The sequence below is a fragment of the Vanellus vanellus genome (genome assembly GCF_965231255.1).
Source record: "Vanellus vanellus genome assembly, chromosome: 12".
Classification (NCBI taxonomy): Eukaryota; Metazoa; Chordata; class Aves; order Charadriiformes; family Charadriidae; genus Vanellus; species Vanellus vanellus.
The window spans coordinates 9,647,848-9,665,819 of NC_138917.1; the positions used below are offsets into that span (position 1 = coordinate 9,647,848).

The 17,972-nt window shown below is 53.1% G+C and overlaps 1 protein-coding gene and 1 long non-coding RNA gene across 2 annotated transcripts in view; one reads left to right on the forward strand and one right to left on the reverse strand.

Annotated features, from left to right (window-relative positions):
* JPH3 (junctophilin 3) overlaps window positions 1–14,331 on the forward strand; it is a gene marked incomplete at its 5' end in the record, with an annotated part of 57,222 nt that extends 42,891 nt beyond the window's left edge. Inside the window, 2 exons of the mRNA XM_082489601.1 lie at window positions 1,465–2,384; window positions 14,063–14,331. Coding sequence (XP_082345727.1) covers window positions 1,465–2,384; window positions 14,063–14,143 — 1,001 coding nt within the window. The 3' untranslated portion in view covers window positions 14,144–14,331. The remainder of the gene's footprint in view (window positions 1–1,464; window positions 2,385–14,062) is intronic.
* Window positions 14,332–16,283: 1,952 nt separating this feature from the next.
* On the reverse strand, window positions 16,284–17,202 carry LOC309676561. The gene is made up of 3 exons (XR_014269604.1): window positions 17,179–17,202; window positions 16,436–16,502; window positions 16,284–16,340 (listed from the first exon to the last, which is right to left on the reverse strand). It is a non-coding gene; the product is annotated as an uncharacterized lncRNA (long non-coding RNA).
* Window positions 17,203–17,972: the final 770 nt, after the last annotated feature.

Genomic DNA, 17,972 nt, shown 5'->3' on the forward strand with positions numbered 1-17,972 from the left:
AAGTTGCAGTTTTTTCTAATCGTCTGGAGAAGCAACGTGTTTCTTGCCAGCTGGTCACCTCCAGCAGAAGACACTCAACTGCTCTTAAATCCCCATCCCCAGGTCCCTGTCCCCAGGGAGACATCGTCTGGGGTGTCCTCTGGGCTCAAAGGGAACGAAGTGCCTTCAGCACGGTAAAGATAAGATGAAGATAAGATGATCTTATCTTTAAAGGTGTGTATTGTACTCATGTAGCCCTGAACACGCTTCCTTGCTCCTGCCTAAACATGAGGCACCACCGCCCGTGTGCTCTCCACCACGTCCAGCAAGGGGGGGGGCTGAGTGGGGCAACGTCCATTCCCTCCTTGTCTGTGTGGGACAGGAAAGCTGTTCCCCAGATGGTTTGGGGATTTTTTTTTCTTAACGAGAGGCGTGCACGTCTGCCCAGATGGGACCATCTCCCTGTGAAGGCTTCGAGGTGAGATTCCCCTTCCAAAACCATGCAGCTGCGGAGCCAATGAGTTTCTTGTCCGGGGAGGGGTGTGAAGGCTGTCGGCAGTGACACACGAGCACAGGGCATGGGGTGCGCCCTGGGCTGCCGCCCGCTTCATCTCCGATTTCCCTTCTCGTGCCTGCAAACCGGGTTTGGAGCTGGTGCAAAAAGGGGGTCAGATGGATCCCCAAAAAAACATCGATGGGCAGGGACCTAACCCCCCTTGACGGGGTTGGAGTGACTGCGTGCACAGCGCAGGAATGGCGTTGCGGAGCAACGCAGGCTGCCGCATCCCTGCGCCTCGCCGGGGAAAGCAGGGCTGCAGGCAGGGCTGCAGGCAGGGCTGCAGGCAGGGCGCAGGCAGGGCCCGAGCTCCTCTGCCTGCAGCGGGCTCCCAGCGACTCTGTGCATCCCGAGTGGCTTCCCCACATCGCCGAGGCGGCAAAACTACTGCCAGTCCTTTTGCTTGTAATACACGCGCAGGGTCCTGCCCGCGTGTCCCCAGGCAAGCAGGGTGAGAACTGCGGGTGCTACAGGAGCAGCCGCCCTTGAGCCTGTTTGAACCAGCTGGAAACGAGAGCCACGGCGGTGGCCAGGTGGTTTCTAAAAGGGTTGGTAGCCCTTGGGTTTACAGCAGCGGTGAAACACAACCTTAGTGCAGAATGCCTCCGTCTCGACAACACCGGCAGCTGATGCCAAACCGTCTCCCGTGTCGGGCTGCAGCCGCTTGCACCGCGCTGCTCTGCGGATGCTGGGGGTGATAGCAGGTTTGGTGTAAATCCAGCGCTGCCTTTTCTCTTGGTCTAGCGGCAGAAGCTGTTTGTTGTGCTACGCCGCTGCTGTCCCGATCTTGCCCCGCGGTTTCCCTGCGGTCCAACGCTCTCCGTCCCATTCTTTGACATGAAAAACCCGGTGGGCGCCCGCAGAATAGAAATAATCCTGTTGCGTTTCTCTCTCCCTCTCTCTTTTCTCTCAACGAACTGCACAAAAAGGGCTCGAATGCCAGAGACCGAAGCGCCAGAACTCGAGCGATGACATTGAGGTCCTCTCCACCGGGACGCCTCTCCAACAAGAGAGCCCCGAGCTGTACCGCAAAGGGACCACCCCGTCCGACCTGACTCCCGATGACAGCCCGCTGCAGAGCTTCCCTGCCAGTCCCTCCTCCACGCCGCCCCTGGGTCCTTCCTGCAGGAACAAGAGCGCTCACTTCTCCAGGCAGGTCTCGGTGGACGAAGAGAGGGGTGGGGAGATCCAGATGTTGCTGGAGGGACGTGGCGGGGATTACTTGCGCCCCAACAGCTGGAGCGATGAGAAGGTCGGCGGGACACGCGGCGTGAGAAGCGGGACGCTGCGCAGCGGTCAGCTAGGGTCAGCCTCCATCCCTGAAGACTACAGAGGTCGGAGCGGAGGACACAAACATTCGGCCTCCAACCACAAGCAAAGAGAGAGGTGGACAGATTCCCCAGCCACGGTTTCATGGACTTCCCACCACAGGTCCCACAACCACAGCTCAGGGAGCTCCAAACTGCTTGAGCTGGACGAGGAGAAGATGAGCAATTACGAGATGGAGATGAAGCCCCTCATGAGGATGGATTCTTATATGCAAGAGATTCACACCCAAAAAAGACACTATAGCAAAGGGGGACCCTGCAGGAGCATGGCTGACGACCACCGCGGGGAAGACCGGGGCTTCGGGGTTCAGAGACTGAGGTCTAAGTCCCAGAACAAAGAGAATTTCAGGCCAGCTTCCTCTGCCGAGCCCACGGTGCAGAAACTGGAAAACCTGAGATTTGGGGACAAAGCTGAACCTCGGCTACTAAGGTGGGACTTAACCTTCTCCCCGCCACAGAAATCTTTACCTGTTGCACTAGAATCTGAAGAGGACAATGGGGATGCGCTCAAATCCAGTACGGTAAGTAGGCGAAATTGTGTGTTGAAATCTGGCCGAGAAACCCAGAGCAGAGCTGTGGTGGTACTGCAGCGGAGCGAAAAGGGAGGGTGGTCTGCCGGCAGAGCGCACCCCCAAATTACCATGGGTTTGTGCCTTGAATGCCCCCTCCTCTCTTCTCCCATCCTACATAATAGCGTGTGCTGGAAGTTGGTGTGGGGTTTTCTCTGTAGACCGTCTTGGTGGGAACAGCAGGTTTTTCACTGGAGGATGTGAGCAGTGTTTGAGTTTGTTTTGCAACCCAGTCCCGGGGCCGACAGTGAAAATACCGGGATTTTGAGCATTCAGCTGGTGGAAAAGCTGCAGGAGTAGGCAAGGTGTTGGTAATGCGACCTTGTGGTTAGGTTACGGCAACAGAACTTCATGCTGGTGCAAGAGCGTGGTGGGACCCCTTTGGGACATCAGTGCCTAAATCCTGGTGGCTGGGCATTGCGTCAACCTGCTCTCTCCATCACTCTGCGGCTGTGCGATGGCTCTGCCTGTTGAAGTAGTGGCCTTGTCACCGTGTTGTACTGGAGACCAGACCCGGGTGGAGGGGGGGAACCATGGCCATGGAACAGGGGACGTCGCAAAGGGGTGGCATTCCTGAGCTGACCGCTGCTCAGGTTGTCCTGTACTGATCTGCACTATGTGACAGAGCTCAGGTTGTTCGGTGTGCGGATGCCGCAGAGCCAGGAGGGGGTACGAGCCCCCTCAGTGGGGGGGACACAGTCAGTGCAAAAGGGTCTCGGCAAACTGCCGGGCGAGAGAATGCGATTCAGGCAGGATAGGTGGGCAGGGAAAGCAACGGGCAAGTACAGCGAGGGTGGTGGGCTGCTGGAGCTCTGCGGATCAGGGTGACATAGCAGATTACAGCCAAACGTCAGTCTATACTGTCACTCGACTGGGAAGAACACAAGTACGCTTTCTAAGCAGGAGCACAGCTTGCGGGACTCGGAGGATAACCCCTTGTGAGACGTCCAGTCCTGGGCTCCTCGTTTGGGGAGAGACGAGGACGCGTTGGGCATTGGCAGCTGGCTGCTGGGAAGAGCTGGAGGTGTTCAGGCAGGAGAAGGGGAGACGGAGCGAACTTCAAACACATAGAACAGCTGCTGCATAGTGGACGGGAATAATCTGTTCTTGATGAACAGAATTAACGGGCTTAAATTCAAGCATTAGAGGCAGTGGTTGGCCATCAGATGTTAGTGGAATAAATTGCCTGGGGAGGCCGTGGTGGCTGGGAGGGACGAGGTGGTCTAAGACCTGCTTGGACATCTGCAGGTCAGATATAACTGTGATGGAGCTGAACCTGCCTTGAGAAAAGGCTGAGCTGTGTGATTTTCAGGTCCTTTCCAGCCCTGGTTTTCAGTGGTTCCCACACTTACCATTGAGACCAGCTTCCTCCCTTATTCTCCCCGCTTGGCATTGCCAGGAGAGGTGATGGGGGTCTGATGAGAGCAGCGGGGAAGCCACCACCGCTCCAAATTGCCCCTTGTTGAGTCAGTGCCAAACACAGGGCAGGGCTGGAGGGGTCCCGTGCTGCTGGATGGAGAAACGGCAAATCTGTAACTCTCAGGTGGTGACATTTCAGGCTCTGGCAGAAGAAGGGAGCTAAATCTCCCCGTCAAAGTAGCAGGAGACGATGCTTGGTTGGTTGGGAGACAGGGATCGTGAAACTGAGATGACATTTGTCGCTCACGCCCTAAGTTTGGGCTAGAGGCATCATGGTCTGTAAGGTATGATGACCGTTGCCATACCTACAGCATCCCCGCTCCTCCGGCCGCCTGCCCGCAGCTCTGCCGGCACAGCAACGGTGTGGGCACCTGCAGCTGCGGGATGAGAGCGAACGGGTGGGAGAGAGGAGGGAGCGGTGACATCTGCGGCCTGTGAGCAGCCGCCGGGATGCAGGAAGGACCACGCTACAGCCCTGCCACGGTTTCCCCACTGTGGCGGTGGATAAATCACCCCCACACACACAGCCCTGTAGCTTTCCGGCTTCCTATTCATCTTGCGGGCTTCGGCGCAGGCTCGAAAGCACCCACACAGCATTTGAGAAGAGCTGAACACAGTGTGTTCGCTGGGGGACTGCATCGTAGGACACATCTTGCCAGTCCAGGAAAAAATAAAAAAGCTCCCAGTGAAGCCAGCCCTGAGCACACACCGCCGGGCAAACAAGCGGGTGCGGAGCCCAGACCGGGCTGTCCTTACCTGCCAGCATCCGGGCTGGTGAAGCACTGGGAAGCAGTTCTGAGGAGAAGGATCTGGAGGTCCTGGTAGACAGTAAATTATCCATGAGCCAGCAATGTGCCCTTGTTGCCAAAAAGGCCAATGGAATCCTGGGCTGCATAGGGAAGAGTGTGGCCAGTAGGTCGAGGAAGGTCATTCTCCTTCTCTATTCTGCACTGGTGAGGCCACAACTGGAATACTGTGTCCAGTTTTGGGCTCCCCAGTTCAAGAGGGGCAGGGAACTGCTGGAGCGAGTCCAGCGAAGGGCTACTAAGATGATTAAGGGCTTGGAGCATCTCCCTTATGAGGAAAGGCTGAGAGAGCTGGGACTCTTTAGCCTGGAGAAGAGAAGGCTGAGGGGAGACCTTATTATGGCGTACAAGTATCTAAAGGGTGGGTTGAAGGAGGATGGAGCCAGGCTCTTTTCAATGGTTCCCAGTGACAGGACGAGGGGCAATGGGCACAAGTTAGAACACAGGAAGTTCCGTTCAAATACACGGAAAAATGTCTTTACGGTTCAGGTGACAGAGCACTGGCACAGGCTGCCCAGGGAGGTGGTGGAGTCCCCTTCTCTGGAGATTTTCAAGACCCGCCTGGATGCAGTCCTGAGTAATGTGCTCTGGGCAATCCTGCTTTGGCAGGGGAGTTGGACTAGATGATCTCTAGAGGTCCCTTCCAACTCTGAAAATTCCGTGATTCCGTGAAATGACAGGCAGCGTTGGGAGCCTGACAGGCTTTCAGAGGAAAAAAGCAGCAGAAGTAATTGCACCGACATCAACCTTGTTGAAGTCTGTGGGGCTCGCGGATGGTCCGGCACCTTTGATGAGGCCGACCTCCCGCGGCGGCAGGGAGCTGGGAGGGACACGGGTGCCAAAGGAGGAATGAAACCACCATTTCTCCTCACCGAGAGCCACGTGTTCCTCGGGGAGATCGCTGGCACAAGCAGCCCTGGTGGCTCTCCCCACTCAGCCCAAGGCGGACCCCAGCCTGCGCGCCGGAGCCGTCGTACGCCAACCTCCCGCCCGGGGAGGAGGGCTTGCGCTGCAGCGCTGGCGCTAAATAGCCACGAATGCAACAGAACATTAATGGCCGTTTCGAGCGAATCCTGGGCCCTAACGAAGGGGCACAGCCTGCACCGAAAGGCACACAGAAAAGCCATTAGGATGCACATCATACTTTTTAAGCGCTGTAGCTGTGAAGCAGCATGTTCAGTTTTCTCACATTCATAACCGAGGGTGGAACAGATGGCGAAGGTTTGGGAGGAAGCTAATGTAATACAGAGGAAGAGATAATATGTGGATTTAAATAACCTACAATGCCAGCAACAATTTGTTCTAGCAAGAATTGCACTGTGCTAGCAGGGTTTTGTTCCATGTGGCCTGGAAGGGAGGGGGGGGGGGTCATCGGACAGGAGCAGGGGAAGGAGGTGTGGGAGAGGAATGGGACGTGCAGTGATTTGTGTTCCAGCCCCCTGCCTCGCGCCGTGACCTTGCCTGCACCTGCCACCGAGGCTCTCAAAGCGCTTCAAACTCCGGCGAGCGTAGTGAGTCCCCGGGGAAGAGGAGGGGAAAGCTGAGGGCGAAGGATTTATCCCACAGTCCCCACGTCCAACCTCCCTCTGTGCGCACTCGGTGATACAGGGCGCTCGCTTGCTCACTCCTGAAAACAAAACAAAACAAAACAAAACAAAAAACCAAACCCACTGCATCCTGCTCACGCTCCAGATCTTTTCACGCAGAGTCAGGGCTCCCCAACTTTCCCCAAAGCCCCATTTCTCACGCCAGCCTGAAATACCCCTCCCTTCCCGCCGCCCAGCAGCTCGCCTCCAGGGCGCAGGCGTCCGGCGGCTCCCCGGGAAAGGCGGGCTGCGCGCGCGCGTGTGCGTTGCACGCGTGTGTGCCCACGCCGTTTCAGCTTGCCTGACAGCCTGCTTCCCTGCCATCCACAGCACCGCCATCTGTGAAGCTGCTCCCTGAAAAGGGCATTTCTCATCTTCCCAGACAGCTGGGCTGTTTCGGAAAGGTGCCTGTCGATGAACACGAAGGATGCTCTTTAGCTGAGGAGGGCTATTTTTGCCCTACCTGGAGTATCCCTGCGCAGAACTGAGGTCACCCTCACAGGTTAGCTTGTTTTAAAAATAATCTGCCATAAACCAGCTCTACACATGCCATCAGTGAGCCCGGTGGGTTGGGTCTGTGGTGGAGTGCCAGCTCCGGCTTCGAGGGCAAACCCACCTCTGGCAGCGCCCGCGGGAACGGGACAGGGATGCAGGTCTTGCAAAAAAGCGGTCTTAAAATTATCATTTCTCTCCCCGCTCCTCTTGATTTTTGTCTTAGAAATGAGGCGGGAACAGCCCGGGGGTGTCCCTTGGTGTCCAGCCTCTTGCAGTGTGTGCCCAGGTGGGGATGCAGACCTTTAGACCTATAGGTTACTCTATGAGCTACAGGAACTTTGTTCTTCTCAGGCGTTTTTCACTAGTCCCTTAAAAAGAGGCCCCCAGAACCTCCCTTCATCGGTGCCACACATTAGTAATTGAAAATTACTCTTATAAAGGTCATTTCTTGAGGCCACCGCTCAATAACATTGATGAAATTCAGCGCTGCTTGGCGTTCGCTATCAGGGGACTTTGGGGTTTCAGGGCCATCAAGCCGGAGCTACAGTCATACAAACGCTTTAAAATTACATTTAAAGCCACCTGATCTTTCTGTGTCTCTGTGTGCGCTGACCCCTGCACGCACAGAACAAACTCGCATCAATTGTCATCGTTCGGGCAGATGAAAACGGAAACCAACGCGCCAGGACTGGTGTCGGTGTTGTCGGATGAAGGGACTTATACGAACGTCACCGTCCTTTCTGGCCTTAAAAGCCCACGAGGTGCAAAGCTCAAGCCTGTGCCTGAACGCTTCACAGGTTCCTAGAGCCTTTGAGAAGATCTAAAACGGGAAAGGAAAAAAGGAATTGTTGAGACACTGGAAAGGGAAAGAGGTTTTCTAAAATTCCAGCGACCCTTCTATCCGCCAGCACGAAACACATCACATATTTAGGGTTGGGGGGAAAAAAAAAAAAAGAGAATACATCTCCTTTTCTGCAGGTGCTGAACATGAACAGGGAAAAGAAGTGTTTTAGGCGCAGAGGTCCTCAGCACGCCTGCGAGAAGGGCCAGTGTTCAGGCACAAATGGAGCCTGATTCATCTGCCTGTCCTCATTTAGCAGGAGCAGTCACGGACATTTAGCTGAAGACTTCTAGGGACGCGCTGTGGTCTCACTAAAGGCACCCTGGAGGTGTGAGTAGGCTCGAGACTCGGCCCTTTCAAATCCCCCTGTCTCATCTCATCGAGAAAGCCCGGACAGTGGGGCAGCAGCCAAAAAAAAAAAAAAACCAACCCCACCCCAACCACCCCGGACATTTTCTCATTTTCTTCCCTTGTCGCATGATGAAATCTCAGTGGGCTCAGCTGTTTGCTAACGGTACCGCTCCTCACTGCAAACAAACCGGGGCAAACAGGGGTGGCAGCAAAAGGAGTTTGCGAGACATCTGCCGGGTTAGGGGTCTCTGAGAGAGCCCCCCCCCCCCCCATCGCCTCCAGGTACCCGCCGGGGAGGGATGCCAGCAGCTGCAGCATCTTCCTCGCTGGCTTGCTGCGCGTGGGGCGTATTTTCCATCCAGATATTCTGAGCAGGTTTCGCTGTCGCTGGGGAAAGTGAGGAGGAGGCAGCCAATCTGCAGGCGGCGCGGGGCTCTGCCGGAGCAGCGCCGTGCAGCCGGAGCGGTGCCGTGCAGCCGGAGCGAGCCGGGGAAAGAGGGAGGGTGCCCGGGCACGGGGGATCGGCACGGGCTTCCACAGAGCAAGGTGGGGTGATGGAACGGGGCAACTTGCCCCAGAAACGGCACCTCCCTGCGGATGCGGGCGATGGATGCTCCCTTTTGCAGCGGCTGTGGGGTTAGTCTTGAAGGGATCGACCTCGAGGTGGAGCGTTTTCTTCGGAAAAGTTAGGCACCTTTAGCCCTAAAGAGTGTAAAATGAGATGAAAATGACAGCTGGCTGTTTCCTCCATCCCGAACAGGCACCCACTATTGGAATTGTGAAGCTTCGCCTGCATCTCAGACCTGGCACGGAGATGCTCCCGTCTATCTGCCTTTGGAGCAGTCTGCTGGGAAGGGGGCCTGGGGACTTTTTTGTGGTTAGCCTCCTTGGGAACGAACCCTGGGGCTTATCCCTGTGGTCCCCTCAGTCTTCCTGCTTCAGGTTTTTCCATTTATTTCTCCCCCTCCTCGGGAGCCTTCCCCAGGTCTCCTAACACAGGCGTGTCTGCGTTTTCCTCCCTTCCCTCATCTCAGCCAAACAGGTTCAAACCCCAATCCCAAAAGGCCGTGGCACGTACACGTGTCCGTACGCGTATAATCTATCGCTGCATGGGAGACACCCGCTTGCCATCACACCTCCGGAGATGAGGCGGGTCTGAGCGTCGCCGCGGGAGCCGCAGCGTGCGCGGGAAGAGCCGCCGCATGCGCAAGGCGAACGGTTTGGGGGCTGTCTCTTTTTAAAACAAATGATAATGGGAAGCCGTTCTTCCTCTAATCTCTTTCATGTACAGACATCGCAGGCACTACTTGTAACAACACGAGGTAAATAATGTTCAGAGAGAAATACGATGTTTGACTTGACAGGGTCCTTTTAAAACCCTTTTAATCTCAGGGGCCCTTTGATGTACCTGAAGAGTGCACCTCGCTGACTCTGCTCCTGTCATCCTGGATTTGTTTTAGGGTTTTGAGCCCAAACCACGTCTTCTAGCTTTGAAAAAGTTGGGGTCAAACACCAGCTTTTGACCGCACGAGAACCAAAAATCTTAAAAACATACATACAGCTCCAAACATACAGCTCATCCCGGCTACGTAACGCGAGGACTGAACCAGAAGCAACAAAATGGCTCGTTAAGAGACACCATCTCCGGACAAATCCCTGCGTTCGCTTTAGCCACCGGGTTTTTTTCTCCAGAAGCGGGTTTTCCCTGCTTTACCCCCCGACTCAGTTGCACGCTGGCATCGCGTGCCCGTTCCTCTTACACCGACGCATCCAGCATCTCCTGGGCTCCCTTCCTCCAGTCACGGGAGAAGCAGTAATACGCTGGAGAAAGCCAAGCGAATCCCTTATGTTTCTTTCGCTAAATGCTCCTTAGCTGTTTCACCGCAGCCTGTTCCTGGCAATTATGTGACAATTCAGCACAAATGTCACGGAGCTGCGAAGTTTTCAGCACTTTCCGCAGTGCTGAGGCTGAAAAACAATGCATATATATTTTTTGCTGATCCAAGTCCTTAGTAATTACACTTAATAGATCCCAGAGGGATTCCTAGGTAACCTGCACTATGGTTTCCATGGCAGAGAGACAGAGCTTGTACCCTGCGATAACAGATAATAATGGATTGCTAATGCTTAAATTAATTATGCCACAATTGTATTTGTAAACCAGCTGTCCCTTGTATTCCCAGTAAGACTCTTGAGTTGCTACACAACAGTTGAAGGATAAAAACAAACAAGACGGAGCGGCAGAAATGGTGGTGCTCGGCTGCAGCCACCGTCGGAGCTGCAATGTCCCCAAACCCACAGGCTGGAAGGGGCCTTCACTCGTTACTTCTACAGCTATGGTTACTGTTATTACTCCTGTGCCGTAATGAGGGGTTATTCACATTTTAGTGTTTCCATGGGTTTGGGTCTGTGTTCCGGCTCTCTAAACTTTGGAGGAAATCTTGAAAGACCCGGGAGACTATCCCTGCTGATAGAGAAGGACCCTTTCACCTCGCTGATGCCGGTGTACGTTGCCCATCCTTGGTAGATGTTTTCCTCCTCCTATGAAGGAGTCCAGGGATCTTACTATAAAAAAAAAAAATATCAAAAATAAAAAATCCCAGCCCCAGGGCTGCCTTGTTTCGCTGATGAAATCTGCCATCCGCCGGCGTGCCGGACGATGCTCAGGCGCAACCAGAGCCAGAGTGAATTTTTCCTTCCCCGGAGCCAGGCTGGTAACCATTCTGGGTGGAATTCATCTCACGTCACTTGGTCTACAGACAGCCTAGATGGTTAGCGCAGACTAGATGTCTAACATTTAGACAGCTAAAATTGGGTGAGAGGACTCTGCCAACTGGCGTCTGCTTCCCAGTAAAGCAGGTTCTGGACTTGCGGGCACTGCGCTGGGAGGCAGCACGGGCGTTTCGCAGCGGAGCCCCCGTCTCCTGAATGACAGGCAGGGTAGTTTCAACAAATCTCTGCAGTTCCTGACGGCCTGCTTTAGCACTACTATTTCGGGGCTAAAGAGAGCGTTGTAGCTGCTTTTTTTTTTTCTTTAAGGAAAAAAAAAAGAAAGATAAAAAAGAACAGCTTTGCGGGCTGCTTGCTGTCTGTGACACACAAACCCCAGGCTCGGAGAATCAGCTCAACCTCTGGCTTTCTGGCACCCCGGAGCCCGCGATGCCGCTGGCCACGGGGATTTCTTTGGGTTTTTCTAAGTCTGAAGAAGGCCAAAGATGAGATAGAGCCCCACCGAACTACTAAGGCAACACGCAAAGTTGCAAATCAAGGGCAATTTCTCTTCTTTCTAAAGGCGGGTGGCTCACGACGGAGGGCTGGCATGGGGCGTGGAGAGTTGTAAAATCCGCTAGTTCTGAGACGCTGGCTGTAGCTGCGGGGAAAGAGGGTTCGCTGACCTATTACCGGGCTGGGCTCAGCAAAACATCTCGTCCAAAGCGCAAACCCAGAAGCGATTCATCTTCTGCCCGGGGAACCGAGCAGGAATCACTTCTTAGAAACAGATGACACACATCCCAGGACATCCTTGCCATCAAAGGGGAGAAGGGCAAGCGCCTCCTCTGGGCAGGGGTTAGGGCGCAAAGACCTCACGAGTTAGAAATAAGCCAGACATAAGCATTTAGAAGCGCACCAGGATTTGTAATTGGAGCTAAAACAGAAGCTTCGGAATGGCAAAGCTGCTTATCCGCCAGCTGCCAGCGGCAGGACTCCAGTCCCCGCTAAGGTATGCCGGCGTCTCACCGGGGGAGAGCAGCCGTGCCTGCGATTGCCGCGCGGAGGGCCCTTGGTGGAGTTAGCACGGGGAAGAGGGTGTTAAAAAGAGGGAACTGTAAAAAGGAAGCTGAATCTGTAGGTTGTCAGACAGCCGGATTTGAGCTGCTCGGTTTGCAGAGACCTCTCCCCTCCCAGGTCATCCTGTTTCTGGGATGCTTTTGCTGGCCGGCCTGGAAGGCCCCGCGTGTGCAGCGGCAAAGCAAGCGTCTTCTCCTGCCTCTGCGCCGGGCAGGGGGGGCACGATGCAAATAGGTGCAGACTGAACCAGGGAACTGAGCAAAACAATCACGCGTGGGAACCCAGTTGCGGCTGGTGCGGGCAGGTATGTGCGCGGGGACTCCCCCCATTTTTTTCTAGATGAGGGCACGACTTCGATGCACTGCTGTATAAATGAAGGGGGTGCTCCCTCCTTGGACGCCATCCCACCGTCAGCATCATCTGAACACAGGTACCAAAGGGCTGTGATTTCGGCTGGGTCCATCCCAGAGTGACCACGTTTGTGAGGGGAAAGCCCAAACACCGGGGAATTCAGAGGCAGCCAGTCCCGCTCTGTGCCTTTTGTCCGGGAGGAGAAAGCTGCCGCCAGATTATCCCGGGCTCACGCCAGCAGCTATAAAACTTTGTCTCCTTCGTGGCATTGAAACGGTCGAAGTAGTCTGAGCGGAGCAGGGGCAGAACTGGTCGCTGCTTCCCTGGCAGGGCAACGCGAACGGCGAGCGGACCAAGGCTAACGTGAGCGCGAGCGAGAGCAATTAAGTCCTCCCCCGGCTGCGAGGTGGAGGGACCCGAACGCGTTTTGCGCCTCTGTGGTGCTCTGCCAACAGAAACAATGACCGCGATCGTCGTTCGCAATCTGTTATGATATTAACATGAGCTCAAAAATCGTAAAACCCACTAATTTCGTGAAATAAAGCTAACCCCCCCCCCCCCCCCCGAATGTAAATAACGCACTGCATGGCAGTGCTTGGCAGCGGCGGGGCCGGGGAGAGGGAGGGGGGATTGGCAACGGGGGGTGGGGGGGGTGGTTTCTGCCTTTGGAAGGCTTTGCGTGGTGCAGGCGGAGAGGTTTGCTGGAAGCAGTCAGGCGTGGATACCTGGCTGCCAGGAGAGGCTCTCCGCAATCCCTCCATTTGGTTGGCTTCCTTTGACCCTGTTGCTAAGCTACAAATATGCCTTTCCAGCGAGCGCCAGCATCTTCGCTCCCACCCACTCCCAAATGCGAACTGAATCAGCCTGCTCGGTACAGAACCCATCTCTGGCCAGCAAGAAGCTGCTTTTTTTTTTTTTTTTTTCCCCTTTCCTTCTCCACCCCCCCCCCCTTTTCCTTTTTTTTTTTTTCTTCCCCTTTCCTTTTTTTTTTTCCCCCAGCAGCTCTGCAGAGCGGGACCGGGACTTGCTTAGAAAGGGCGGCCAACCCCGACAGCCACGGGAGCGTTGGTACAAGGACAGGAGCATAGAGGAAAGAAAAAAGCATTTCTGCCATTCCAGGCGGTTAAAGCTGGCACAGCTCCGTTGCGGCAAGAATAGACAAGGGGACCAGCTACTCCGAGAAATAGCTACCACCTACCTGCACACACGCTTGCTCACCCTGATGCGAGCCACGTTAACACTTTAGGACAGCAAACGGTTGATGGCAGGGACGAGGTGGCAGGGTGGATGTTTTTCTGACCGATGTTCCGCAGAAAGATGCGTTGGAGGGTTGTCGGCAGCCCTGACGCTGTGTGGTCTGCTTCCCGTCATTCCTGGGACGCTAATCGGGTCCAACAGGAGTTATCTGGGCTGCCTTTATGCTCGGTGGAAAGTAACGGATGCTTCAGGGGTGAGCTTCAGCCCAGGCTGGGTGGGTGTCTGACGCCGGCCAGCTGCCGTGCGAGTTGCTGCAATGCTTTCCACATACTGCCCAGCAGCTTAATTTGGTCCGTACGAACCGCAGGAAAGGAGCTTTCCCAAAACGTTGCCTTAACATAGACCACCATATGCTGGCCTGACTTTTGCCATTATCAGGATACCTGTACAAGCAACCGTGGTTATTGGGAAATGTCCTTTGAAGACTCCTCCAAACCTTCCCCAAACAACTATATCACCCAATATAATATTATTTTTTTTCCCCCCCTTTTCATTGACCACCCCGGGTAAGCAACCGATTTTAGTTAGTCTGCAAAAAGCCAGCGAGGGTTACCGAGCGCTTTGGGATCGTTTGCTGGAGGGTGGAAATTGGCCGGTTTGGGGTCTGCTCGCCTGCTGCCCCCCCCCGCCCTGCGGTGTCCCGGAGGCAGCACAGCGCCCAGCCCCGGCTACAAGGCAACCTTCGACGGGACTTCAAGGCGCCTTCTAACTCCTCTCCTTCTCTTTCTCTTCCAGGGCTCGGCTCCCATCCTCGTAGTCATGGTGATCTTACTAAATATTGGAGTCGCCATTTTGTTTATTAACTTTTTCATCTAATTCAAGACTGTCTTGTTTGCAAAAATAACAGTTACATGTATGAATGGGGGAAAACAAACAAACAAACAAAACCAAACAACAACAACAAAAAGGGAAAAATCATAACTCGAACTGTCCTACGACAATTTCCAAGTCTTTTCACAGAAGAACAACAAACGATCGAGTCTCACTCACAGTTTGCCTTTTTTCCTGGGTAATGTTTTTTGGATTTTAGCCAAAATTCTTTGCTTGTATAACACTATGCTGTGTGGCATGGCAAAATGCTATCAACACTCTGCCCCCCCAACACTGGAAAGGATGAGAAGGAATCCCAACAAAATAAAACCTCATTTCCTTTCCCCTCACCCCCCAAAAATATATTTGTGACAACAGTAATGAACCCCAAAATGGAGACTAGATGAGGGGACCATGGGGAGAGTTTGTTTGAAGTATGTACGGGTCCTGGGATGCTCCAGGCTGAGTTTCCCAGGGAAATCCACAACAGCTTTAATGATAAAGTAAATGGGAGAGAAAAGCAAAAATCAGCCTTTTCTTCCTTCTCCCTTCGCAAACGGAGAAACGTTGCTGTGAGGAGGCGAGAAGGAGCCCGGGGAAGGCATGTACCCCGTCTAGATGGGAAAGATGGGAGAAGGGCAACGGGCCCCAGTTTGTTATTTGTTTTTAAAAAAAACAAAGCAGCAGTTGGTGTTTTACTAAATTTCTTGGGGGTGTGGGGGGGGAGGAGAATAGGGAACACAAGGTGTGAGCAGCAGCCCCACCACCCTCCTGCCTTCACTCCTCCTCCCCGGGCTGCCCCCCCTATCCCATCCCATCCCATCCCATCCCATGGCAAGGCTGGGAAAAAAACGCCCAGTGCTACTTTCAATTCTCAGCCAATTTCTCCTGGGTAAAAATGCATACCCGGATTCCCCCCCCAAAAAAACTTGCAGGCACCTTCAGCAACACGAATTGAGTAGCTGCCGGTCATGGAGCCGTGCTCGCCAACGCGTGAGGAGCAGCCTTACTTGAGCATCCCATCCCAAACACGCATGCAGAGAGATGCCGGGGAGCAGACTCGTGGGGAGGGACTGGGGAGAGAGGGCTCAATTCTGATCCACTTAGGATATAATAAAACAAAACAGAGCAAAATAAGATAAAACTGTTTTTCAAAGGCATCTGGGGAGGAGCACTGGAGCATGTCCCAGAGAGGAGGGAGAGGGTGGTGGGTTTGTCTCTTACATCTTGCTGTGGACTGTTTCAGACATCATGCTTGGGCTCTGAGCATGTAGTATTTTGCACTTTGTAATGCAGGATGTATATTCCAGCTTCCAACATGTCCCTGTAAAAAAAAAAAAAAAGAAAAAAAAAAGAAAAAAAAAAGAAAAAAAAAGGAAAAACAAAAAACCAAACTTCATTGGCAATGGCAGCCTCTAAGGATGTATTCTTTTCTTTTTTTTTTTTTCTATGTCACTTAATTTGTTCGTTTATACCATCTTTGTAATATGCCTGCCTTGATTTTCTCCCCTCCCCTGTCCCCACTGATAATATGCATACTCATTAAAGATGCCGTATCCCTGTTCTGAGCTGTTATGGTCCCAATCACAAGAGTGTGGTCTTAGCTCGATCGCTTGGAAATGGCTGACGTCCCCTCGCTTTTCCAAAACGCCTGTACCGTTCCCTCCCTTCCCCGTGCCGTCTTCTTCCCCCCCCTCCCCCCCCCCCCCCCCCCCACCGCCGTGGAGATCGGCAAAGCCGGTGATCCACCACCGCCAGGTACGGTTCAAATGGCTTTGTTTGGGATTTGGTACACGCAGGGACCAAATTCCACCCTCAGTGCTACCCACGGCAGCTCCGTTCAACAGAAGGTCGTGAGCGTTGCAGCAACCCGAGGGTGGGATGAAACCCATATACAGATATATTGGGGGGGGGGGGGGGGGGGGGAGGAAAGGAGGGAAAAAAAATCCTCCTCGACATTTCACATACAGAGTTGTTGGGTACAGCCCTGACTTGCGGACTCAGCTTTGCTTTGCTTCTGTTTTAGCTGTTTCTCTGCTACCTTTTCAGCAGATTTCTTATTACACTGCACTGGATTGCTATATTTTTAACCAGAAATAAACTAAGGATTAGAGCATGTGCCAGTTAAATTCAGTTCTTTTCCTTACATGGTCTTATTCCCTCCTGTCGCAGTTTTTCTTCCTTTTCCTTTTCAGGCAGAGGGCTATGGGTGGACAGGGTAAATGTTAACTGAAGGCAGCGAGACCCCAGTAACATTTTTATTTCATTTTCCACAGTAACTGTCCATCATCTTCGTACCTTATTTTTTTTTTTCCCTTTTAGGTCCTTAGTCATCTTTTTTTCACTCTTGAATGGTTGCTGCATACTTGAAATGAACCGAATAAGGACCCATTGTGATTGAAGCCCTAGGAACTCATCCATGTGGTTTTTAATTCTGGTTGCAACTCTTCGTAAAGACTCTCGAGTACTTTTTTTGTACATTCAAGTGCACGACACAAAGGTCCCGCCAGGAGTAGGTTAAACAGTTACAGGCAAACACAGTACGATACTTCGAGATATATATATAAAACAGCACAAAAATGCCTCTTATTATTGATCAAATAAAAGCACTAGTGATTTCTTGACTAGCTTTTTCACACTGGTGACCAACTAGTTATTCCTGCCCTTGCCCACGGACCAGCACTTACGTACAAACACAAATGCAACTCGGATTTTTCATCGCTTTGTTCCTCGGGATAAAACCTCGGTCGAGCTGAGCTTTGTTCAGCGTGAAAGACAGCCGAAGACTAATATTAATTGGTTCCCAAACCACGTGTTTAAAAATAATTATTCCTTTATTAATCACAGGGAGCCGAGCAATTTGTCTTAGTTCTGGGCTTTTCACATTTGCCCAAGGCCAGAAATATTCTTGAGAAGTAGCCCAGAGAGAGAGGTAATTCAGTATATTTCCCTGTCTTACGAGCCCTGGATTCGTGCGTATCTACCTAAGGCGCATTAAAACATCTATCATTGTGGCATAAATCTACGTAAATCATCCATACCTGCTGTTTTATGTCCACGCTGACAGATGCAAGCGAACAGCTGAAGGTTTATATCTTCTCTTTTTTTTTTTGAGGCTGCAATGGTATTTTTATGTTCCTACAGCGGAACAGGCAGCACCCGAAACACAAGGAGGGGCTGGGGCTCAAGGAACCAGCTCACCTCCTGCCGGCCCAGTAAAGCCACTGGGAAAAGGGCTCCTGTCCCTCCGTGGGGACAGCCAGGTCCCTCCGGCCAGCCCCCACCTGTGTGAGCGACCGGCTGGTTTGACACCACGTCTTTGGGGAAGGCGAGAAGGAAGGAATACAAAAATCCTCCGCCTGCTCGTGCCCCGGCAGCTTCTCACCAGCCCATCTGGCGTCTGGTTTGCTGGTACCCGAGACCTAGATTCTCCGAGCGCGTCGGGACTCTCCAGGCCCTGATCTTTCTGAGCTGTTGCAGCATCTCTTTACCTTGTGCGGAGTTATGAAGCCTCAGTACTGCTGGGGGAAAAAAAAAATAAATAAATAAAATTCAGACTGCAACAGAAGGGGAGGGGCAAAGAGGAGAAATAATGTCATTTCGATTATGAAGGGCTTCATTGAAACCTAAGGACTAATTAGATGTCCTGACAGGCTTTGGCAAGTTAAGGGATCATGGAAAAGTAGGAATTTTTTAAAACTGTTTTAGGGTGAGGTTGACTCCAGAGATCTGTGCTAAAGCAGAAGAGAGCAGAGGCCGGGCTGGATCGGCCCGTGCTGCACAGCTTTGCTGCATGTGGGTGAGTTGTTCACACAGAAGGTGGCCCTTGCAGACT